The sequence below is a fragment of the Ranitomeya variabilis genome, chromosome 8 (genome assembly GCF_051348905.1).
Source record: "Ranitomeya variabilis isolate aRanVar5 chromosome 8, aRanVar5.hap1, whole genome shotgun sequence".
In the NCBI taxonomy this organism is placed as follows: domain Eukaryota; kingdom Metazoa; phylum Chordata; class Amphibia; order Anura; family Dendrobatidae; genus Ranitomeya; species Ranitomeya variabilis.
The window spans coordinates 216072972-216098544 of record NC_135239.1 but is presented as its reverse complement, the minus strand read 5'-3'; the positions used below and the strand labels follow the sequence as shown (position 1 = coordinate 216098544).

Sequence of the window (25573 nt, the reverse complement as noted above, 5' to 3'; positions counted from 1 at the left end):
ACCTGCAGTGGTGCTGTGGAATATCAGTAATGACCCCCGCGACCCTGCAGTGGTACTGTGGAGGATCAGTAATAACCCTGCGGCCCCCGGACCTGCAGTGGTGCTGTGGAATATCAGCAATGACCCCCGCGACCCCCGGACCTGCAGTGGTGCTATGGAGGATCAGTAATGACCCCGCGGCCCCCTGACCTGCAGTGGTACTGTGGAGGATCAGTAATGACCCCACGGCCCCCGGACCTGCAGTGGTGCTGTGGAGGATCAGTAATCACCCCGCGGCCCCCGGACCTGCAGTGGTGCTGTGGAATATCAGTAATGACCCCCGCGACCCTGCAGTGGTACTGTGGAGGATCAGTAATGACCCTGCGGCCCCCGGACCTGCAGTGGTGCTGTGGAATATCAGTAATGACCCCCGCGACCCCCGGACCTGCAGTGGTGCTATGGAGGATCAGTAATGACCCCGCGGCCCCCAGACCTGCAGTGGTACTGTGGAGGATCAGTAATGACCCCACGGCCCCCGGACCTGCAGTGGTGCTATGGAGGATCAGTAATGACCCCACGGCCCCCAGACCTGCAGTGGTGCTGTGGAAGATCAGTAATGACCCTGCGGCCCCCGGACCTGCAGTGGTGCTGTGGAAGATCAGTAATGACCCCCGCGACCCCCGGACCTGCAGTGGTGCTATGGAGGATCAGTAATGACCCCGCGGCCCCCAGACCTGCAGTGGTGCTATGGAGGATCAGTAATGACCCCACGGCCCCCAGACCTGCAGTGGTGCTATGGAGGATCAGTAATGACCCCGCGGCCCCCAGACCTGCAGTGGTGCTGTGGAGGATCAGTAATGACCCCGCGGCCCCCGGACCTGCAGTGGTGCTATGGAGGATCAGTAATGACCCCACGGCCCCCAGACCTGCAGTGGTGCTGTGGAGGATCAGTAATGACCCCGCGGCCCCCAGACCTGCAGTGGTGCTGTGGAGGATCAGTAATGACCCCGCGGCCCCCGGACCTGCAGTGGTGCTGTGGAGGATCAGTAATGACCCCGCGGCCCCCGGACATACAGCGATGCTGTGGAGGATCAGTAATGACCCCGCGGCCCTCAGACCTGCAGTGGTGCTATGGAGGATCAGTAATGACCCCACGGCCCCCGGACCTGCAGTGGTGCTGTGGAGGATCAGTAATGACCCCCGCGACCCCCAGACCTGCAGTGGTGCTATGGAGGATCAGTAATGACCCCGCGGCCCCCGGACATACAGCGATGCTGTGGAGGATCAGTAATGACCCTGCGGCCCCCGGACCTGCAGTGGTGCTGTGGAGGATCAGTAATGACCCTGCGGCCCCCAGACCTGCAGTGGTGCTATGGAGGATCAGTAATGACCCCGCGGCCCCCGGACATACAGCGATGCTGTGGAGGATCAGTAATGACCCCGCGGCCCCCCGGACATACAGCGATGCTGTGGAGGATCAGTAATGACCCTGCGGCCCCCGGACCTGCAGTGGTGCTGTGGAGGATCAGTAATGACCCCGCGGCCCCCGGACATACAGCGATGCTGTGGAGGATCAGTAATGACCCTGCGGCCCCCGGACCTGCAGTGGTGCTGTGGAGGATCAGTAATGACCCCGCGGCCCCCAGACCTGCAGTGGTGCTGTGGAGGATCAGTAATGACCCTGCGGCCCCCGGACCTGCAGTGGTGCTGTGGAGGATCAGTAATGACCCCGCGCCCCCCAGACCGGCGATCTGGACGACCAGTAATGACGGGGAAATGTGCGATAATGTGGTTACGACAGATGAACAGTTACTATTTCTTTTCCACTTTTTGCTTATCAGCTTCTCACAACCAGAATATCAGTAAAATCAATTCCTGCTGTAATGGAGCGCGCCATTACTGAGCGCCACAAATAACCAGTGATGGCTCAGGATCGCTCCCCGGAAGAGTAAGGAGGACACCGGATATCAGGCCACAGCCGAGCCTGTCCCAGGGGCGCCACAATGGAGACAAGACTGATGGATGAGCAAAAAGTCACAGGAGCCCGGAGGAGTCTGACAACCGCAGGAGGAAATACCAAGTGTCTGATACCAGTGATACGGAGGGGAAAGAGACAGGGGGGGGGGGGGAACGGGGAGAGAGACATGGGGGGGGGGGGGGGGAGAGACACGTTGGGGAGAGAGATACAGGGGGAGAGAGATACGGGGGGAGAGAGATACGGGGGGGAGAGAGATACGGGGGGAGAGAGATACGGGGGGGAGAGAGATACGGGGGGGAGAGAGATACGGGGGGGAGAGAGATACGGGGGGGGAGAGAGATACGGGGGGGGGAGAGAGATACGGGGGGGAGAGAGATACGGGGGGAGAGAGATACGGGGGGAGAGAGATACGGGGGGGAGAGAGATACAGGGGGGGAGAGAGATACGGGGGGGGGGGAGAGATACAGGGGGGAGAGAGAGATACAGGGGGGGGAGAGAGATACAGGGGGGGGAGAGAGATACAGGGGGGGAGAGAGATACAGGGGGGAGAGAGATACGGGGGGGAGAGAGATACGGGGGGGAAAGATATGGGGGGGAGAAGAGATACGGGGGGACACATTCAGAGATACATGTAATATATAAAGATACGTATTTACATGTCAGGGCGGATGTGCTGCAGTCAGTTCACATGGTGGTGCACTGCTCTTTGGCTCCGGGAAGATGTAGGAGCCACTCAGGGGCCCCAGGGACCGATGAATGTGACCCGATACTTCCTGCCATGCAGAGTAAATGGAGCAGCGCTCGAATATTAGCTTTCCTTATACAAGAGGAAAATGACCTCCATCAGCGGCCGACACTGCGGTGACACGTGCCCCCAGCATGTCCTCCCGGTATGGTGAGCATACCCCCCAGGGTTACGATCCGTCCTCACCTGTACATTGACAAGGCTGCTCTTTTCCTCACAATAAGGGTCCATTTCCACGGTGTGATTATTGCTCCTGAGAACGCGCGATTTCTGGTAATTGAGTCTAAACCGCCTGCTGATTACCCGACCAATGAGCAAAACACTCGGTCACCAGGTGATGAAAGATCGTCGTCCTCGGCAGCACATTACCCGGTGTAAACAGTTTGTGCTGCCGATAACAATGGCAGCCTATGTCCACAGAACGATCTGTTCCTGATGGCTCCGTGTGCCTCTGTACCGAGGTCGGTGGGTGTAAATGGGGTAATAAACACCCGGTGACATGTAGGATATTGGCCGCCGTTTAACGCTGCGCATCACACAGTGTGAATGGACCTTATATTCTGGCACGTCGAGGCGCTGTGTTACACAAGGCATAATGGAGATATATAGATATATAGATATATATGTTATTGTATACGGCAGAGGTGTCAAACTGCATTCCTCGAGGGCCGCCAACAGGTCATGTTTTCAGGATTTCCTTGTATTGCACAGGTGATAATTTAATCACCTGCACAGAATGATTCCAGCACCTTGTGGAATGCTAAGGAAATCCTGAAAACATGACCTGTTGGCGGCCCTCGAGGACTGCAGTTTGACACCTCTGGTATACGGGATGCTCTGCAGGAGCGGTGACCCCTCCGTCCTCCTCCAGGACAGACATGACGGATCTGCAGCGCAGCAGCGCACCCTGCGCCTCTGATCTCCGGCTCATCCTATATGTTAAGCTAATTTCCTGCTCTGAATGATTTACGCTCATCTAGTTGAGTGGAGCCAATTAAATGGATCTCTCGTTACCAGTGTATTACTGCAATACAATTATACTACAACCCCCAACAAGACCCAACGATAAAACTATTCTCTTATAGTCGACACTTAGAACACTACAACCCCCAACAAGACCCGACCACTGGACATTCAGCAGGAATCCTCCGGAGGAACGTCCGATTTGCTTTGAGAACTTTTTTGCCTCCTTAATGAGGTGCAGCGTCCGAACAACTGGTCCAATCCTCCGCACCCAGCGCTCGTATACGGAGGGGGTGAATGGATGAGTATGAAGCATCCACTATAAAAGGCCGCCATCTCCTGTCCTCGGGGACGGCTCCTCTGAAGAGATAGGACGAGGGGCTCCGAACACACAGCACTGTCTGCACCGGACCCCAAAATGGTCAAAGTAACCTCAACCCCAAACTGTAACACCCCACAGTCAACTATCGACCCCCCAAAAGTCAACTAAGGACCCTCTAGTTAAATAAGGACCCCCCCCCCAGTCAAATACAGAAACCCCCCCAGTCAACTATGGATCCCCTCCCTCCCAGTCAACTATGGACACCTCAGTCAACTAAGGACTCACCCCCCCCCCCACGCAGTCAACTACAGACACCCCCAGTCAACTACGGACACCCCCAGTGAACTACGGACCCCCCAGTCAACTAAGGACACCCCTCACAGTCAACTATGGACTCACCCCCCCCCCCCCAGGCAGTCAACTGCGGACACCCCCAGTCAATTACGGACACCCCTCACAGTCAACTACAGACTCACCCCCCAAGTCAGCTACGGACCCCCCCAATATCAACTACGGACCCCCAGTCCACAGTCAACTACAGACACCTCCAGTACATCACAGATTCTCCCTCACGTGAAGTGCCGCTGAGATTTTGGGGTACACAGCTGAGGCACCGTCCTGCAGACCACTAGGACCCCAATAACCGCACCGATAACACATCACACGCCCGGATTCTCAGGATAAATTACTGAGGATTTCCACAATCTCTGCTTGCTTTCAGTGAATAGGGGGATTCTCGTTAACCTTCAGAGGCTGAACATCTGTCCTGGTCTCACGGTTGAGGGTTTGTTAAGGTTACAGAACCCCCCCAGCACCAAGAATATATTATGCAGTATATGTATGTATAATAGGTTCCATGTGAAATGCATCAGTCCACAGGCTGCGCCTCTGGACAAGATATCCCCCTTCTGACCTCCCCCACCTTTGTAATTCCCACAGTAAATATCGGCAGGCTCCGGCCCCCTGCTGCTATTGTAATGTATGTCTGGCCTGCCGCTGTTCTATTGGCCTGCCCTCTGTATCTGTGTTATATATTCTGTGTGCTGTGAATAAAGTGTTGTCACACTGGAAATACGTGGAGAAGCAGTGATCTTTTATATGCGCCCATGTAACCAAGCAATTCCAGCCAGCGTCCTTCATTCAGACTCCAGCCAAGGCAGAGTGGACCTCCTGAAACACGGGGTGGTACCTAAAGAGGTACTCCAGCACAGTAGACCCCGTTACAGTTACAATGTAGCAGCCATAGCGAATCAACATCTCTCCTGTCCTAATGTCTTGCTACAATGTATCAGTTTGTAGTGCCGGGTGTTCAGCAAGCAGAAAACAGCAAAGAAGAGAAAGACTACAAGAAAGTACATGGCAGCGGCATCCTGATAAAGGAAAAGGACGAGATTTACTGCGGGATCTACAGAAGAGCTGGAATCTCACGATTACACATTCTCGACCTATCAGAGGAGCAGAGAGGAATCATGTGGCATGAAAACTTTCAATGTCTTAGGTGGCCCCTCCACATCCCATAGCAGCCAATCACAGCACAGCTTTCATTGTGAACTCTGCGCTGGTAAAATGAAAGCTGTGCTGTGATTGGCTGCTGCGGGACTCAGGCTCATAAGACTTCTCTGTGTTTCTAGTGATTTCGGTCATGTGACTGCGCCAATAATAAGGAAACATCATCTCCCCGGTGACTAAAGACATCTCAGGCCATAACGGGCCAGTAAATCCGGGAAATGTGCACAATCTGCCTCCTGCGGGCACAGCTGGCGCTAATACAGGAACACACCATGTGCTGCATTACAGCCAGGGCTGGGAGGCCGGAGCTGCGCTCTCCACCAGAGTTTCTGATACATCCGACAACTACGGGGGCCACAGGCAAGAGGGACGACACGAGGGGCCATGAGGGACAACAGATAGGAGGGATGAAGGGTGACGAGAGGCCACGACTACAAGGGACGACACGAGGGGCCACGGCTATGAGACGACACAAGGGGTCACGGCTATAAGGGATGACACGAGGGGCCACGGCTATAAGGGACGACACGAGGGGCCATGGCTATGAGACGACACAAGGGGTCACGGCTATAAGGGACGACACGAGGGGCCACGGCTATAAGGGATGACACGAGGGGCCACGGCTATAAGGGACGACACGAGGGGCCACGGCTATAAGGGACGACACGAGGGGCCACGGCTATGAGACGACACAAGGGGTCACGGCTATAAGGGACGACACGAGGGGCCACGGCTATAAGGGATGACACGAGGGGCCACGGCTATAAGGGACGACACGAGGGGCCACGGCTATAAGGGACGACACGAGGGGCCACGGCTATAAGGGACGACACGAGGGGCCACGGCTATAAGGGATGACACAAGGGGCCACGGCTATAAGGGACGACACGAGGGGCCATGGCTATAAGAGATGACATGAGGGGCCACGGCTATAAGGGATGACATGAGGGGCCACGGCCATAAGGACGACATGAGGGACCACGGCTATAAGGGACGACACGAGGGGCCACGGCTATAAGGGACGACACGAGGGGCCACAGCTATAAGGGACAACACGAGGGGCCACGGCTATAAGAGATGACATGAGGGGCCAAGGCTATAAGGGATGACATGAGGGGCCACGGCCATAAGGACGACATGAGGGACCACGGCTATAAGGGATGACACGAGGGGCCACGGCTATAAGGGATGACATGAGGGGCCACGGCCATAAGGACGACATGAGGGACCACGGCTATAAGGGATGACACGAGGGGCCACGGCTATAAGGGATGACACGAGGGGCCACGGCTATAAGGGACGACACGAGGGGCCACGGCTATAAGATGACATGAGGGGCCACGGCTATAAGGGATGACATGAGGGGCCATGGCCATAAGGGACGACACGAGGGGCCACGGCTATAAGAGATGACATGAGGGGCTACGGCTATAAGGGACGACACGAGGGGCCATGAGGGATGACAGCTACAAGGGATGAAGGGTGACACAAGGGGTCACAGCTACAAGGGATGACATGAAGGGCCAAGAGGACGACAGCTATGAAGGATGAAGGGTGACACAAGGGGCTACAAGGGACGACACGAGAGGCCACATGTAAGACAGGATACAACAAGGCGTGACTGCTACAACACAAGGGGAAACATTTACAAGAATGGCAGCTATAAGAGGCGACAGCAACAACAGTGACAGCTGCAAATGAGGTGGAAACAGCATGAACGACAGGTACAAGAGGCGGCAGCAGCATGAAGTGACAGCTACACGAGGCGACAGCCACGACTAACAGCACGATTGTGCACCGGGCGGCATCCACAGCTGCAGGCAATGTATTCTGCTCTCCTGGAGGACTGGGGACCACCCTATAGAAATCTATGGGAGCAGCTCTGACACCAGTCTCCCTCCCCACGTCTGAGCAGGCCTACAAGAAGAGACAGCCCCAAGGACAGACCGCCACGAGAAGAGACCGCCACAAGAGACAGCCCCAAGGACAGACCGCCACAAGAAGAGACAGCCCCAAGGACAGACCGCCACAAGAAGAGACCGCCACAAGAAGAGACCGCCACAAGAAGAGACAGCCCCAAGGACAGACCGCCAGCTAAAGGAGAAACAGCCACGAGAAGAGACCGCCACAAGAAGAGACCATCATAAGAAGAGACAGCCCCAAGGACAGACCGCCACGAGAAGAGACGCCACAAGAAGAGACAGCCCCAAGGACAGACCGCCACGAGAAGAAACCGCCACAAGAAGAGACAGCCCCAAGGACAGACCGCCACGAGAAGAGACCGCCACAAGAAGAGACCGCCACAAGAAGAGACAGCCCCAAGGACAGACCGCCACGAGAAGAGACCGCCACAAGAAGAGACCGCCACAAGAAGAGACCGCCACAAGGACAGACCGCCAGCTAAAGGAGAAACAGCCACAAGAAGAGACCATCATAAGAGACAGCCCCAAGGACAGACCGCCACGAGAAGAGACGCCACAAGAGACAGCCCCAAGGACAGACCGCCACGAGAAGAAACCGCCACAAGAAGAGACCGCCACGAGAAGAAACCGCCACAAGAAGAGACCGCCACAAGAAGAGACCGCCAGCTAAAGGAGAAACAGCCACGAGAAGAGACTGCCAGCTAAAGGAGAGACCACAAGACACCGCCACAAGGGACAGCAGCTAAAGGAGAGACCGTCACAAAAAGAGACCGTCACAATAGGCGGCAGCTGAAGGAGAGACCGCTACAAAAGGACCCGTCACTCTGTTCCTCTGTTATTCCTCCTACAAATGTAGTTGGGGGGCTGTCCCTATACAGTCAGCAGTGTCCAATCAGTGCAGACTGTGCAGGACACGCCCATTCACCACAGTAACGGCGCCACCCAGTTGTCAATTTATTTATAAACTTGCAGGAGAGACAGAGGAGCATGGAAACAGTTGTGTGACCAGAGCGGTCATTTCACGGACAATACGCCCCTTGTATGAGCAGGGGACAGCGGGTGCAGAGATATAACGGGGGGCTCCTGGCCAGTGTTCCCCTAACCTGTACAATCTGGAGTGTAAAGAGTTAAACAGCCTAGAAATGAGGCCAAGGAGCCCGAATACAGGGGCCCCCTGCACAGAGCCTGGTCTCCCATCATTCCCAGAGCGCTCCGCGTGGAGGGGCTCGGCTCCGCACATGGCGCTCTGCAGATGGCAGCGGTGCCGGCACATCGGGGGAGGGGAGCGCTCATCTGCCTCCGTTTTCAGATCTAATCTCTTCAGAAGTTTCATTTTGTGTTGAAAAATTGATGGGATTAAAAGACGAGATCTCTCCGGATTATTGGAGGTTTCAGCCTCGGCCCCCCGCTGCCGACAGTCTCACAGGTGGACACAATGTAACCATCAGCAGCTCACAGCCGCCACTGACACACTGTGCCACCTGCTGGGATCTGTAGTGCGCCCACAGTCATGTGCACATTCCCCGCACACGAGCCGCCTTCAGGCCAATTTATTCAGATGAAATTGCAATGAAACAGATTAACGAGAAGACCACCGAAATCTCCAGAGACAGATGTAGGGGGTCCCCCGCCCTCTGCCAAATCACAGCCTGACATCTGGAGCCTTAATGCCCCCGAATCCCCTTCTGTGCAATCAGAAGGAAAAAGTCAAGAAGCGCGGCATCGTCCGTGGATCCGCGGAGTGATAGGTGTCATCGCGCCAATCAAGAGGGGACACAGCATCCTCCCCTAGTAGGGGGGGGGGGCACCCCAAGGACACCCCAACGTCCACCCGCCACGTGATTAGTGGATTAGATGGCGAAGTTACAGGGGTCCTCCACCCTGGACAGTCCCTACTTGTTAGAAGCATTACGCGACAATAGGAAAATCGCACAGAGACCCCCAGCAGGGACCCCCAGCTCCACCGGCCCTCACACACAAGCATCAACTACACAGGGGACAGAGAGAAACGTCATAGCAGTGCGTACCGAAATTAAAGGGAAGCACAATCTATTACTCCCTGTATCAGCCATTACTGGGGGAGGAGACTGTAGGACAGGAGACTACAATCTATTACTCCCCATCAAAAGAGATCAGCGGTGACATCACTGAGAATTCCTCCTATCCATCACCAGAGATCAGCGGTGACATCACTGAGAATGCCTCCTATCCATCACCAGAGATCAGCGGTGACATCACTGAGAATGTCTCCTATCCATCACCAGAGATCAGAGGTGACATCACTGAGAATGCCTCCTATCCATCACCAGAGATCAGAGGTGACATCACTGAGAATGCCTCCTATCCATCACCAGAGATCAGAGGTGACATCACTGAGAATGCCTCCTACCCATCACCAGAGATCAGCGGTGATATCACTGAGAATGCCTCCTATCCATCACCAGAGATCAGCGGTGACATCACTGAGAATGTCTCCTATCCATCACCAGAGATCAGAGGTGACATCACTGAGAATGCCTCCTATCCATCACCAGAGATCAGAGGTGACATCACTGAGAATGCCTCCTATCCATCACCAGAGATCAGAGGTGACATCACTGAGAATGCCTCCTATCCATCACCGGAGATCAGCGGTGACATCACTGAGAATGCCTCCTATCCATCACCAGAGATCAGCGGTGACATCACTGAGAATGTCTCCTATCCATCACCAGAGATCAGCGGTGACATCACGGAGAATGTCTCCTATCCATCACCAGAGATCAGAGGTGACATCACTGAGAATGTCTCCTATCCATCACCAGAGATCAGCGGTGACATCACTGAGAATGTCTCCTATCCATCACCAGAGATCAGAGGTGACATCACTGAGAATGCCTCCTATCCATCACCAGAGATCAGAGGTGACATCACTGAGAATGTCTCCTATCCATCACCAGAGATCAGCGGTGACATCACTGAGAATGCCTCCTATCCATCACCAGAGATCAGCGGTGACATCACTGAGAATGCCTCCTATCCATCACCAGAGATCAGCGGTGACATCACTGAGAATGCCTCCTATCCATCACCAGAGATCAGAGGTGATATCACTGAGAATGCCTCCTATCCATCACCAGAGATCGGCGGTGACATCACTGAGAATGCCTCCTATCCATCACCAGAGATCAGCGGTGACATCACTGAGAATGCCTCCTATCCATCACCAGAGATCAGAGGTGATATCACTGAGAATGCCTCCTATCCATCACCAGAGATCAGAGGTGATATCACTGAGAATGCCTCCTATCCATCACCAGAGATCAGAGGTGACATCACTGAGAATGTCTCCTATCCATCACCAGAGATCAGCGGTGACATCACTGAGAATGCCTCCTATCCATCACCAGAGATCAGCGGTGACATCACTGAGAATGCCTCCTATCCATCACCAGAGATCAGCGGTGACATCACTGAGAATGCCTCCTATCCATCACCAGAGATCAGAGGTGATATCACTGAGAATGCCTCCTATCCATCACCAGAGATCAGCGGTGACATCACTGAGAATGCCTCCTATCCATCACCAGAGATCAGAGGTGATATCACTGAGAATGCCTCCTATCCATCACCAGAGATCAGCGGTGACATCACTGAGAATGCCTCCTATCCATCACCAGAGATCAGCGGTGACATCACTGAGAATGCCTCCTATCCATCACCAGAGATCAGCGGTGACATCACTGAGAATGCCTCCTATCCATCACCAGAGATCAGCGGTGACATCACTGAGAATGCCTCCTATCCATCACCAGAGATCAGAGGTGATATCACTGAGAATGCCTCCTATCCATCACCAGAGATCAGCGGTGACATCACTGAGAATGCCTCCTATCCATCACCAGAGATCAGCGGTGACATCACTGAGAATGTCTCCTATCCATCACCAGAGATCAGCGGTGACATCACTGAGAATGCCTCCTATCCATCACCAGAGATCAGCGGTGACATCACTGAGAATGTCTCCTATCCATCACCAGAGATCAGCGGTGACATCACTGAGAATGCCTCCTATCCATCACCAGAGATCAGCGGTGACATCACGGAGAATGTCTCCTATCCATCACAAGAGATCAGCGGTGACATCACTGAGAATGTCTCCTATCCATCACCAGAGATCAGCGGTGACATCACTGAGAATGCCTCCTATCCATCACCAGAGATCAGCGGTGACATCACTGAGAATGCCTCCTATCCATCACCAGAGATCAGCGGTGACATCACTGAGAATGCCTCCTATCCATCACCAGAGATCAGCGGTGACATCACTGAGAATGTCTCCTATCCATCACCAGAGATCAGCGGTGACATCACTGAGAATGTCTCCTATCCATCACCAGAGATCAGCGGTGACATCACTGAGAATGTCTCCTATCCATCACCAGAGATCAGCGGTGACATCACTGAGAATGTCTCCTATCCATCACCAGAGATCAGCGGTGACATCACTGAGAATGTCTCCTATCCATCACCAGAGATCAGCGGTGACATCACTGAGAATGTCTCCTATCCATCACTAGAGATCAGAGGTGACATCACTGAGAATGCCTCCTATCCATCACTAGAGATCAGAGGTGACATCACTGAGAATGCCTCCTATCCATCACCAGAGATCAGCGGTGACATCACAGAGAATGTCTCCTACCCATCACTTGAAATCAGCGGTGACATCACTGAGAATGTCTCCTATCCATCATTAGATATCAGCGGTGACATCACTGAGAATGTCTCCTATCCATCACTAGAGATCAGCGGTGACATCACTGAGAATGCCTCCTATCCATCACCAGAGATCAGAGGTGACATCACTGAGAATGCCTCCTATCCATCACCAGAGATCAGCGGTGACATCACTGAGAATGCCTCCTATCCATCACCAGAGATCAGCGGTGACATCACTGAGAATGTCTCCTATCCATCACCAGAGATCAGCGGTGACATCACTGAGAATGTCTCCTATCCATCACTAGAGATCAGAGGTGACATCACTGAGAATGCCTCCTATCCATCACTAGAGATCAGAGGTGACATCACTGAGAATGCCTCCTATCCATCACCAGAGATCAGCGGTGACATCACAGAGAATGTCTCCTACCCATCACTTGAAATCAGCGGTGACATCACTGAGAATGTCTCCTATCCATCACTAGAGATCAGCGGTGACATCACTGAGAATGTCTCCTATCCATCACTAGAGATCAGCGGTGACATCACTGAGAATGCCTCCTATCCATCACCAGAGATCAGCGGTGACATCACTGAGAATGCCTCCTATCCATCACCAGAGATCAGAGGTGACATCACTGAGAATGTCTCCTATCCATCACCAGAGATCAGCGGTGACATCACTGAGAATGTCTCCTATCCATCACCAGAGATCAGCGGTGACATCACTGAGAATGCCTCCTATCCATCACCAGAGATCAGCGGTGACATCACTGAGAATGCCTCCTATCCATCACCAGAGATCAGCGGTGACATCACTGAGAATGTCTCCTATCCATCACCAGAGATCAGCGGTGACATCACTGAGAATGCCTCCTATCCATCACCAGAGATCAGCGGTGATATCACTGAGAATGCCTCCTATCCATCACCAGAGATCAGCGGTGACATCAGTGAGAATGCCTCCTATCCATCACCGACATCAGCGGTGACATCACTGAGAATGTCTCCTATCCATCACCAGAGATCAGCGGTGACATCACTGAGAATGCCTCCTACCCATCACTTGAAATCAGCGGTGACATCACTGAGAATGTCTCCTATCCATCACTAGAGATCAGCGGTGACATCACTGAGAATGTCTCCTATCCATCACTAGAGATCAGCGGTGACATCACTGAGAATGCCTCCTATCCATCACCAGAGATCAGCGGTGATATCACTGAGAATGCCTCCTATCCATCACCAGAGATCAGAGGTGACATCACTGAGAATGTCTCCTATCCATCACCAGAGATCAGCGGTGACATCACTGAGAATGTCTCCTATCCATCACTAGAGATCAGAGGTGACATCACTGAGAATGTCTCCTATCCATCACCAGAGATCAGAGGTGACATCACTGAGAATGTCTCCTATCCATCACCAGAGATCAGAGGTGACATCACTGAGAATGTCTCCTATCCATCACCAGAGATCAGCGGTGACATCACTGAGAATGTCTCCTATCCATCACCAGAGATCAGCGGTGACATCACTGAGAATTCCTCCTATCCATCACCAGAGATCAGCGGTGACATCACTGAGAATGTCTCCTATCCATCACTAGAGATCAGCGGTGACATCACTGAGAATGTCTCCTATCCATCACCAGAGATCAGAGGTGACATCACTGAGAATGCCTCCTATCCATCACCAGAGATCAGCGGTGACATCACTGAGAATGTCTCCTATCCATCACCGACATCAGCGGTGACATCACTGAGAATGTCTCCTATCCATCACCAGAGATCAGCGGTGACATCACTGAGAATGCCTCCTACCCATCACCAGAGATCAGAGGTGACATCACTGAGAATGCCTCCTACCCATCACTTGAAATCAGCGGTGACATCACTGAGAATGTCTCCTATCCATCACCAGAGATCAGCGGTGACATCACTGAGAATGCCTCCTATCCATCACCAGAGATCAGAGGTGACATCACTGAGAATGTCTCCTATCCATCACCAGAGATCAGCGGTGACATCACTGAGAATGTCTCCTATCCATCACCAGAGATCAGAGGTGACATCACTGAGAATGCCTCCTATCCATCACCAGAGATCAGCGGTGACATCACTGAGAATGCCTCCTATCCATCACCAGAGATCAGCGGTGACATCACTGAGAATGTCTCCTATCCATCACCAGAGATCAGAGGTGACATCACTGAGAATGTCTCCTATCCATCACCAGAGATCAGCGGTGACATCACTGAGAATGTCTCCTATCCATCACCAGAGATCAGAGGTGACATCACTGAGAATGCCTCCTATCCATCACCAGAGATCAGCGGTGACATCACTGAGAACGCCTCCTATCCATCACCAGAGATCAGAGGTGACATCACTGAGAATGTCTCCTATCCATCACCAGAGATCAGCGGTGACATCACTGAGAATGTCTCCTATCCATCACCAGAGATCAGAGGTGACATCACTGAGAATGTCTCCTATCCATCACCAGAGATCAGCGGTGACATCACTGAGAATGCCTCCTATCCATCACCAGAGATCAGCGGTGACATCACTGAGAATGCCTCCTATCCATCACCAGAGATCAGCGGTGACATCACTGAGAATGCCTCCTATCCATCACCAGAGATCAGCGGTGACATCACTGAGAATGCCTCCTATCCATCACCAGAGATCAGAGGTGACATCACTGAGAATGCCTCCTATCCATCACCAGAGATCAGCGGTGACATCACTGAGAATGCCTCCTATCCATCACCAGAGATCAGCGGTGACATCACTGAGAATGCCTCCTATCCATCACTAGAGATCAGAGGTGACATCACTGAGAATGCCTCCTATCCATCACCAGAGATCAGCGGTGACATCACTGAGAATGCCTCCTATCCATCACCAGAGATCAGCGGTGACATCACTGAGAATGCCTCCTATCCATCACCAGAGATCAGAGGTGACATCACTGAGAATGCCTCCTATCCATCACCAGAGATCAGAGGTTCGGGGATCCAGACAGACTCTTGCATCTTTCATCCGGCCACTGACGTTTCTGGATTGTGAGTCATGGGAAAAGCAAAAGAATTGTCAGCGGATCTACAGGAAAAGGTAGTTGAACTATATAAAACAGAAGGATACAAAAAGATATCCAAGGAATTGATATGACAGTCAGCAGCGTTCACACTGTGATTAACAAATGGACGATCAGGGGCTCTGTAAAAACAAAACCACGGTCAGGTAGACCAACAAAAATGTCATCCACAACTGCCAGGAAAATTGTTCGGGATGCAAAGAAAAACCCACAAATAACATCAGCTGAAATACTGGACTCTCTGAAAACTAGCGGTGTGGCTGTTCCAAGATGCACAACAAGGAGGCACTTGAAGAAAAATGGGCAGCATGGTACAGACTTTCCCAGCTATAGATTGTACAGAGTGTACAGACCCCGGATGTCCTATGTAGAGCTGGGCTGAGATCTGGCTCGGAATGCCCTAGATGTAGGAATGAAGCTGCTGGAATGTTTCATATGTTATGGTCGTGTCCGAGATTGACTGCTTTTTGGTTGGTGGTTGTAAGAAGATAGAAGGGGTGTACAGATGTGTAATTCCAAGAGAACCTTTGGGGCGCGTGGAAGAGATAGCTGTGGATAACAAGCGGAAAATAGCAATCGCCAGACTACTATAGATGGCTCGGAAGGTCATAGCCAGAAAATGGATCAAAGAGGAACCTCCCTCGAGGGGAGAAGATCTTAAATATGTGAAGCAGGTCATTACCCTGGAAAAGGGTGGATAAAAGAGGGAAGATGGGCCTGTGCGTAAAATTGTGGACGCCTTGGTTGGAACTAGGCTAGGGGAGGCTAAGAGAAGTTAGGCCTGAGGAGGGTTCGCCTATATATTTACGGTGTATTCGTTTACAAATAATAGTTATTGTATATGGATAACGTATATAATACCACAGGATGTGTTAAGAGGAAAGCGTGAGCTGTCTAAAAGGGAAGGAGGGGGAGGGTAAGGGGGGTTAAGAGTGGGGAAAATGGAAATTTATGTCTTAATGTGAAATGTTTTATTGGACTCTTATATGTAATAAAAAAACATTTGAGTTAAAAAAAAAATGGGCTGCATGGTCGAGTCGCCAGAAGAAAGCCATTATTGCGCAAATGCCACAGAGTATCTCGCCTACAATACACAAAACAGCACAGAGACAAGCCTCAAAACTTCTGGAACAAGGTAATTTGGAGTGATGAGACCAAAACTGAACTTTTTGGCCACAACCATAAACGTTACATTTGGAGAGAGGTCAACAAGGCCTATAATGAAAGGAACACCATTCCTACTGTAAAGCATGGAGGTGGATCGCTGATGTTTTGGGGATGTGTGAGCTACAAAGGCGCAGGAAACTTGGTCAAAGTTGAAGGAAAGATGAATGCAGCGCGGTATCAGCAAATACTGGAAGCAAATTTGTACTCATCAGCCCGGAAGCTGAGCATGGGACGTACCTGGACGTTCCAACATGACAACGATCCAAAACACAAGGCCAAATCGACATGTCATTGGCTACAGCAGAACAAAGTGAAGGTTCTGGAGTGGCCATCTCAGTCTCCTGACCTCAATATAATTGAGCCACTTTGGGGAGATCTCAAGCGTGCAGTTCATGCTAGACAGACCAGGAGTTTACAGGAACTGGAGGCTTTATGCCAAGAAGAGTGGGCAGCTTTACCACCTGAGAAATAAAGAACCTCAACCACAACGACCACAAAAGACTTCAAGCTGTCATTGGTGTTAGAGGGGGCAATACCCGGTATTAAGAAACGGGGTATGTGAACTTTTCATCAGGGTCATTTAGATGTTTTATGTTGTCATTATGATTTAAAAAGAGAAAACACAGAAGTCTGACAATAAATTCACCCAACCACTGACCATGAGTGGAGAAAAAGTTTTGGTGTCGTCATTCATATTCTCTGAAAAAAGGCCAAGAAAGCAAAAATTCTGCCGGGGTGTGTAAACTTTTGAGAACAACTTCATATAGTGTATTGTTGTGAATTTGCTTTTTGCTCCCTCTAGTGGTTACTAGTTTTTTGACTCTGGTTTTTCTGTCATTCCTTTTATCCGCACCTGGGTCGTTAGTTAGGGGTGTTGCTATATAAGCTCCCTGGACCTTCAGTTCCATGCCTGGCAACGTAGTTATCAGAGCTAGTCTGCTGTGCTCTTGTCTACTGATCCTGGTTCCAGTTATATCAGCTAAGTCTGCCTTTTGCTTTTTGCTATTTGTTTTGGTTTTGTATTTTTGTCCAGCTTGTTCCTAATCTATATCCTGACCTTTGCTGAAAGCTCTAGGGGGCTGGTGTTCTCCCCCCGGACCGTTAGACGGTTCGGGGGTTCTTGAATTTCCAGTGTGGATTTTGATAGGGTTTTTGTTGACCATATAAGTTACCTTTCTTTATTCTGCTATCAGTAAGCGGGCCTCTCTGTGCTAAACCTGGTTCATTTCTGTGTTTGTCATTTCCTCTTACCTCACCATCATTATTTGTGGGGGGCTTCTATCCAGCTTTGGGGTCCCCTTCTCTGGAGGCAAGAAAGGTCTTTGTTTTCCTCTACTAGGGGTAGCTAGATTCTCCGGCTGGCGCGTGTCATCTAGAATCAACGTAGGAATGATTCCCGGCTACTTCTAGTGTTTGCGTTAGGAGTAGATATATGGTCAACCCAGTTACCACTGCCCTATGAGCTGGATTTTTGTATTCTGCAGACTTCCACGTTCCTCTGAGACCCTCGCCATTGGGGTCATAACAGTGTATACAGTGGTGTGTATACAGTGTGTAGTGCTGTGTACCCCTCCTCCACGGTGTTCAGTGTAGTATACGGTGTGTACGGTGGTGTATACAGTGTGTAGTGCTGTGTACCCCTCCTCCATGGTGTTCAGTGTAGTATACGGTGTGTACGGTGGTGTATACAGTGAGTAGTACCATCTACCCCTCCTCCCCAGGTCTCGGTGTAGTATACGGTGTATACAGTGGTGTATACAGTGTGTAGTGCCGTGTACCCCTCCTCCCCGGGCTCAGTGTAGTATACGATGTGTACTGTGTATAGTGGCGTGTACCCCTCCTTACCAAGGGCTCGGTGTAGTATACGGTGTGTGCGGTGGTGTATACAGTGTGTAGTGCCGTGTACCCCTCCTCCCCGCGGCTTGGTGGTGTATACAGTGTGTACCGTGGTGTATACAGTGTGTACTGTGTTGTATACAGTGTGCAGTGCTGTGTACCCCTCCTCTGGGTCTTGGTGTAGTATATGGTGTGTACGGTGTAGTATACGGTGTTACGGTGGTGTATACAGTGTGTAGTGCCACGTACCCCTCCTACCCAGGGCTCGGAGTTGTATACGGTGTAGTGTACGGTGGTGTATACAGTGTGTAATGCCGTGTACCCCTCCTCCCCGAGGCTCGGTGTAGTATACAGTGTAGTATACAGTGTGTATATGGTGGTGTATATGGTGTGTAATGCTGTGCTCCTCCCCGGGGCTCAGTGTAGTATATAGTGTGTACGGTGGTGGTATACAGTGTGTAGTGCCATGTACCCCTCCTCCACAGGGCCCGGTGTAGTATACGGTGTGTACGGTGGTGTATACAGTGGTGTATAGTGTGTACGGTGGTGTATACATTGTGTAGTGCTGTGTACCCCTCCTCACCGGGGCTCAGTGTTGTATACGGTGGTGTATACAGTGTGCAGTGCTGTGTACCCCTCCTCTGGGGCTCGGTGCAGTATACGGTGTGTACGGTGTAGTATACGGTGTTATGGTAGTGTATACAGTGTGAAGTGCCATGTATCCCTCCTCCCCGGGGCTCGGTGTAGTATACGGTGTGTACTGTGGTGTATACGGTGTGTAGTGCCATCTACCCCTCCTCCCGGGCTCGGTGTAGTATACGGTGTACGGTGGTGTATACAGTGTGTAGTGCAGTGTACCCCTCCTCCCCGGAGTTCGGTGATGTATACGGTGTGTACGGTGGTGTATACGGTGGTGTGTACAGTGTGTAGTGCCGTGTACCCCTCCTCCCCAGGGCTCGGTGTAGTATACGGTGTGTACAGTGGTGTATACAGTGTGTAGTGCTGTGTACCCCTCCTCCCCGGGGGTCCGTGTAGTATAAGGTGTGTACTGTGGTGTATACGGTGTGTAGTGCCATGTACCCCTCCTCCCGGGCTTGGTGTAGTATACGGTGTGTATGGTGGTATATACAGTGTGTAGTGCCGTATACCCCTCCTCCACATGGCTCAGTGTAGTATATAGTGTGTATATGGTGGTGTATACGGTGTGTAATGCCGTGTACCCCTCCTCCCCGGGGCCTGGTGTAGTATACGGTGTGTACGGTGGTGTATATAGTGTGTAGTGTCATGTACCCCTCCTCCCAGGGCTCGGTGTAGTATACGGTGTGTACGGTGGTGTGTAGTGCCGTGTACCCCTCCTCCCTGGGGCTTGGTGTAGTATATAGTGTGTACGGTTTAGTATATAGTGCTGTGTACCCCTCCTCCAAGGGGTTCGGTGTAGTGTACAGCGTGTATGGTAGTGTATACGGCGTGTATGGTGGTGTATACAGTGTGCAGTGCCGTGTACCCCTCCTCACCAAGGGCTCGGTGTAGTATACAGTGTTTACGGTGGTGTATACAGTGTGTACGGTGGTGTACACGGTGTGTATGGTGGTGTGTACGGTGGTGTATACAGTGTGTACGGTGGTGTGTATAGTGTGTAGTGCCGTGTACCCCTCCTCCAAGGGGTTCGGTGTAGTGTAAGGTGGTGTATACGGTGTGTACAGTGGTATATACAGTGCGTAGTGCCATGTACCCCTCCTCCCTGGCTCGGTGGTGTGTACGGTGTGTAGTGCCGTGTACCCCTCCTCCCGGGGCTCGGTGGTGTATACAGTGTGTACGGTGCTGTGTACGGTGCTGTGTACGGTGTGTACCGTAGTGCCGTGTACCCCTCCTCCCGGGCTCGGTGTAGTATACGGTGTGTACAGTGTGTAGTGCCGTGTACCCCTCCTCCCGGGGCCTGGTGTAGTATACGGTGTGTACGGTGGTGTATACAGTGGTGTATACGGTGTGTAGTGCCGTGTACCCCTCCTCCCGGGGCTCGGTGTAGTATAAGGTGTATACAGTGGTGTATACAGTGGTGTATACGGTGTGTAGTGCCGTGTACCCCTCCTCCCGGGCTCAGTGTAGTTTACCGTTTACGGTGTGTACAGTGGTGTATACGGTGTGTAGTGCCGTGTACCCCTCCTCCCGGGGCTCGGTGGTGTATACAGTGTGTACGGTGCTGTGTACGGTGTGTACCGTAGTGCCGTGTACCCCTCCTCCCGGGCTCAGTGTAGTTTACCGTTTACGGTGTGTACAGTGGTGTGTACGGTGTGTAGTGCCGTGTACCCCTCCTCCCGGGGCTCGGTGTAGTATAAGGTGTTTACAGTGGTGTATACGGTGGCGTGTACGGTGTGTAGTGCCGTGTACCCCTCCTCCCGGGGCTCGGTGTAGTATACAGTGTGTACGGTGCTGTGTACGGTGTGTAGTGCCGTGTACCCCTCCTCCCGGGGCTCGGTGGTGTATACAGTGTGTACGGTGCTGTGTACGGTGTGTAGTGCCGTGTACCCCTCCTCCCAGGCTCGGTGGTGTATACAGTGTGTACGGTGGTGTGTACGGTGTGTAGTGCCGTGTACCCCTCCTCCCGGGCTCGGTGTAGTATACGGTGTGTACAGTGTGTAGTGCCGTGTACCCCTCCTCCCGGGCTCAGTGTAGTGTACGGTGGTGTATACAGTGGTGTATACGGTGTGTAGTGCCGTGTACCCCTCCTCCCGGGGCTCGGTGGTGTATACAGTGTGTACGGTGCTGTGTACGGTGTGTAGTGCCGTGTACCCCTCCTCCCGGGGCTCGGTGGTGTATACAGTGTGTACGGTGCTGTGTACGGTGTGTAGTGCCGTGTACCCCTCCTCCCAGGCTCGGTGGTGTATACAGTGTGTACGGTGGTGTGTACGGTGTGTAGTGCCGTGTACCCCTCCTCCCGGGGCTCGGTGGTGTATACAGTGTGTACGGTGTGTAGTGCCGTGTACCCCTCCTCCCGGGCTCAGTGTAGTGTATGGTGGTGTATACAGTGGTGTATACGGTGTGTAGTGCCGTGTACCCCTCCTCCCGGGGCTCGGTGTAGTATAAGGTGTATACAGTGGTGTGTACGGTGTGTAGTGCCGTGTACCCCTCCTCCCGGGCTCGGTGTAGTATATGGTGTGTACAGTGTGTAGTGCCGTGTACCCCTCCTCCCGGGGCTCGGTGGTGTATACAGTGTGTACGGTGCTGTGTACAGTGTGTAGTGCCGTGTACCCCTCCTCCCGGGCTCAGTGTAGTATACGGTGTGTACGGTGGTGTATACAGTGGTGTATACGGTGTGTAGTGCCGTGTACCCCTCCTCCCAGGCTCGGTGGTGTATACAGTGTGTACGGTGGTGTGTACGGTGTGTAGTGCCGTGTACCCCTCCTCCCGGGGCTCGGTGGTGTATACAGTGTGTACGGTGGTGTGTACGGTGTGTAGTGCCGTGTACCCCTCCTCCCGGGCTCAGTGTAGTGTATGGTGGTGTATACAGTGGTGTATACGGTGTGTAGTGCCGTGTACCCCTCCTCCCGGGGCTCGGTGTAGTATAAGGTGTATACAGTGGTGTGTACGGTGTGTAGTGCCGTGTACCCCTCCTCCCGGGCTCGGTGTAGTATATGGTGTGTACAGTGTGTAGTGCCGTGTACCCCTCCTCCCGGGGCTCGGTGGTGTATACAGTGTGTACGGTGCTGTGTACGGTGTGTAGTGCCGTGTACCCCTCCTCCCGGGCTCGGTGCAGCCCTGTACACGGTGCAGTATGGCTTCCTCCGGTGCTGCCTTCTCGCCTCCCTCCTCCCGGTGTCGTATTCCTGTCACGTCCGCTCGTCTCTTCCCTCCTCAGCCCGCGGTGCCCGTGTGTCGCCGGTGCGGCCCCGGGGATGTCACTCACCCACTCCGTACTTCTCCTCTTCCGTTGGGCTCCACATAGTCGCGGCCGGGACCGCAGATGAGGTCACAGCGCCCGGAGCGGGGAGGCAGTGGGGTCACCCGGGCAGGAGGGCGGCGGGGGGCGCCGGGAGAGCCGCATGTCCGCCGCTGTGTGCTCCGATACTGGGGATGATGCACCGACAGCGGCGGGAGGAGGAGAAGGAGGAGCGGGAGGACGGGGCCGGAGAGGCGGAGAGAGGAGGCGCCGCCGCCGGGACAGGTGTCTGCGGAGAGCGAGCAAACACCACAGCTACAGGGGGCAGAGAGACACAGGGGGCACTGAGACAGGGGGCACTGAGACACAGGGGGCACAGAGACAGGGGGCACTGAGACACGGGGGGCACTGAGACACAGGGGGCAGAGAGACACGGGGTACAGAGACACAGGGGGCACTGAGACACAGGGGGCAGAGAGACACGGGGTACAGAGACACGGGGCACTGAGACACAGGGGGCACTGAGACACAGGGGGCAGAGAGACACGGGGTACAGAGACACAGGGGGCACTGAGACACAGGGGGCACTGAGACACAGGGGGCAGAGAGACACGGGGGGCAGAGACAGGGTACAGAGACAGGGGGCAGAGAGACACAGGGGATACAGAGACGCGGCACAGCTACAGGGGGCAGAGAGACACGGGGTACAGAGACACAGGGGGTACAGAGACAGGGGGCAGAGAGACACAGGGGGTACAGAGACAGGGGGCACAGCTACAGGAGGCAGAGAGACACGGGGTACAGAGACACAGGGGGTACAGAGACAGGGGGCAGAGAGACACAGGGGGTACAGAGACAGGGGGCACAGCTACAGGAGGCAGAGAGACACGGGGTACAGAGACACAGGGGGTACAGAGACAGGGGGCAGAGAGACACAGGGGGTACAGAGACAGGGGGCACAGCTACAGGAGGCAGAGAGACACGGGGTACAGAGACACAGGGGGTACAGAGACAGGGGGCAGAGAGACACAGGGGGTACAGAGACAGGGGGCACAGCTACAGAGACAGGGGGCAGAAAAACAGAAGAGATACTGAAACACATCCCCATCCGAGAAATGTGTGTAATGTGTACTATATATATATATATATATATATATGTGTATCTCCCCATTATAAAGTATACTATGTGTACATTGCACCTCTGGGACTCATCACCTTATATACGTCTCTGGCAAAAATGAAGAGACCACTGCAGTTTTATAACAATCCGCTTCTCTCCATGTCTGAGCCATTCCATTCCAGGGTCAGTTGAATTCACCAGAGTCCGCCTCATTCTACTTCATGTGCTTCTGATTAGATGATCACCTGAACCAAATATTATTTAACAAAGGAAAGTAAAAAAAAACCTGCTGCGCTGTTCACAATCCTCCTGCAATAGGACAATCTGGATGGCAAAACAAGTGCTAGGAGTATCCCAAAAGTAACAGGAATGAAAAAAATAACTTTTATCCATGCCAATGGAGTTGAAAAGTCTTGAGTGAGGAAAAGAAGGGCTCAATCCTGGCTTTACTAGCAGAGGGACACAGTGAGCGTCATGTTGCCTCCATCCTTAAAATGTCTAAGACTGCAGTCCATTACAACAAGGTCAAGCAGCAGATATTGGGGACAACAAGGTCAAGCAGCAGACATTGGGGACAACAAAGCTACAGACCGGCAGAGGGTGAAAACGACTCTCCACTGGCCGGGATGACCTTCATCTTATTCGAATGTCACTCAGCAACCGCAGGATGACATCAAGTGACCTACAAAAGGAATGGCAGCTGGGGTGAAGTGACCGGCAAGAACAGTTCATAACAGGCTGCTAGAGGCAGGACTCAAGTCATGTAATGCTAGAAAATAGCCTTTCATCAATGAGAAGCAAAGGAGAGCCAGGCTGAAGTTTGCCAAAGACCATAAGGATTGGACCATAGAGGACTGGAGTAAGGCAATCTTCTCTGATGAGTCTAATTTTCAGCTTTGCCCAACACCGGGTCGTCTAATAGTTAGACGGAGACCTGGAGAGTTGTACAAGCCACAGTGTCTTGCACCCACTGTGAAATTTGGTGGAGGATCGGTGATGATCTGGAGATGCTTCAGCAAGGCTGGAATTGGGCAGGTTAATCTTTATGAAGGACATATGAATGAAGCCGCATACAAGGTTATCCTGAAAAAAACAGTTGATTCCTTCTGCTCAGACAATGTTCCCCAACTCTGAGGACTGGTGTTTCCAGCAGGACAATGCACCATGCCACACAGCTAGGTCAGTCAAGCTGTGGATGAAGGACCACCACATCAAATCCCTGTCAGGGGCAGGAGGATGTGGGGGGCACATACTTTCTCCATATTAATGTCTATGGATGTAGATGAGGACAGAGAAGCCCCCGGAGGAGGATGTGGGGGGCACATACTTTTCTCCATATTAATGTCTATGGATGTAGATGAGGACAGAGAAGCCCTAGGAGGTGGATGTGGGGGGCACATACTTTTCTCCATATTAATGTCTATGGATGTAGATGAGGACAGAGAAGCCCTAGGAGGTGGATGTGGGGGGGCACATACTTTTCTCCATATTAATGTCTATGGATGTAGATGAGGACAGAGAAGCCCTTGGAGGTGGATGTGGGGGGACACATACTTTTCTCCATATTAATGTCTATGCAGCAGTGTTCACACAGTGCGCTTTAACAGGCAGTGATCCAGGAAAGCCCAAATTATAGTCTTTATTGTCCAATTAAACTCACAGTTAAAGGCATCATTGTCCTCCAGATCGCAGCCTGATCATCCAGTCCATATGGCACTCCATTGCCATTGGTGACAGCCCTTCCATATCACGCTTGGTGCATCAGAAGCCGTGTTGTCCTTGGCTCTGTGTTGACCTCACACCGGCCTGTCCTCCATAGATCTCCTGCTCTGCAGCTTGCAGACAAACCACTGACTCACCCAAATCTCAACTCAAAATTTAAATGTGAATCGTGGACATGGGCCACTCCCAAAACCCAGAGTGGAGGGAGAGACTCACCCCGCTACCAAACCTGCAAATCTTTCCAAAAATAAAAGCCCATATCAGGCTTTACTAAAATCTGACTTGGTCAGATAGTTTGACCAAGTTCATATTCTTTTTTTTTTCTGCCTTGTAACCACAGGCGTAGCGGTGATCACAATGCACGACAGCGGGTTTAATATGTCTCTATATGCATCCTGGGGACACATACCGCCCTCCGTAGATAATTCTCCCCACTGCCTCACATATCCTCCCCTTACGTTCAAACTTGTGGGGTTGAACACTTGTCACCACACAGGGGTCCCAGGACAAGGCATCCACATTTCCTGCACCTTCCCTGCACGATGTTCGACCGTGAAACTAAAGTTTTGCAGTGACAGGAACCATCGGTGAACCGAGCATTCCTCTCCTTGGCCTTCCTCCTCCAGA

General features: G+C 52.5%; 1 protein-coding gene across 3 annotated transcripts in view; it reads right to left on the bottom strand.

Moving 5' to 3' along the window:
* Positions 1 to 22356, bottom strand: part of DOCK3 (dedicator of cytokinesis 3) — a 300167-nt gene extending 277811 nt beyond the window's left edge. For all 3 annotated transcript variants that reach the window (XM_077277042.1, XM_077277043.1, XM_077277041.1), the window contains exon 1: positions 22132 to 22356. In XM_077277042.1, coding sequence (XP_077133157.1) covers positions 22132 to 22168 — 37 coding nt within the window. In that variant the 5' untranslated portion in view covers positions 22169 to 22356. The remainder of the gene's footprint in view (positions 1 to 22131) is intronic.
* Between the last annotated feature and the right edge of the window lie 3217 nt (positions 22357 to 25573).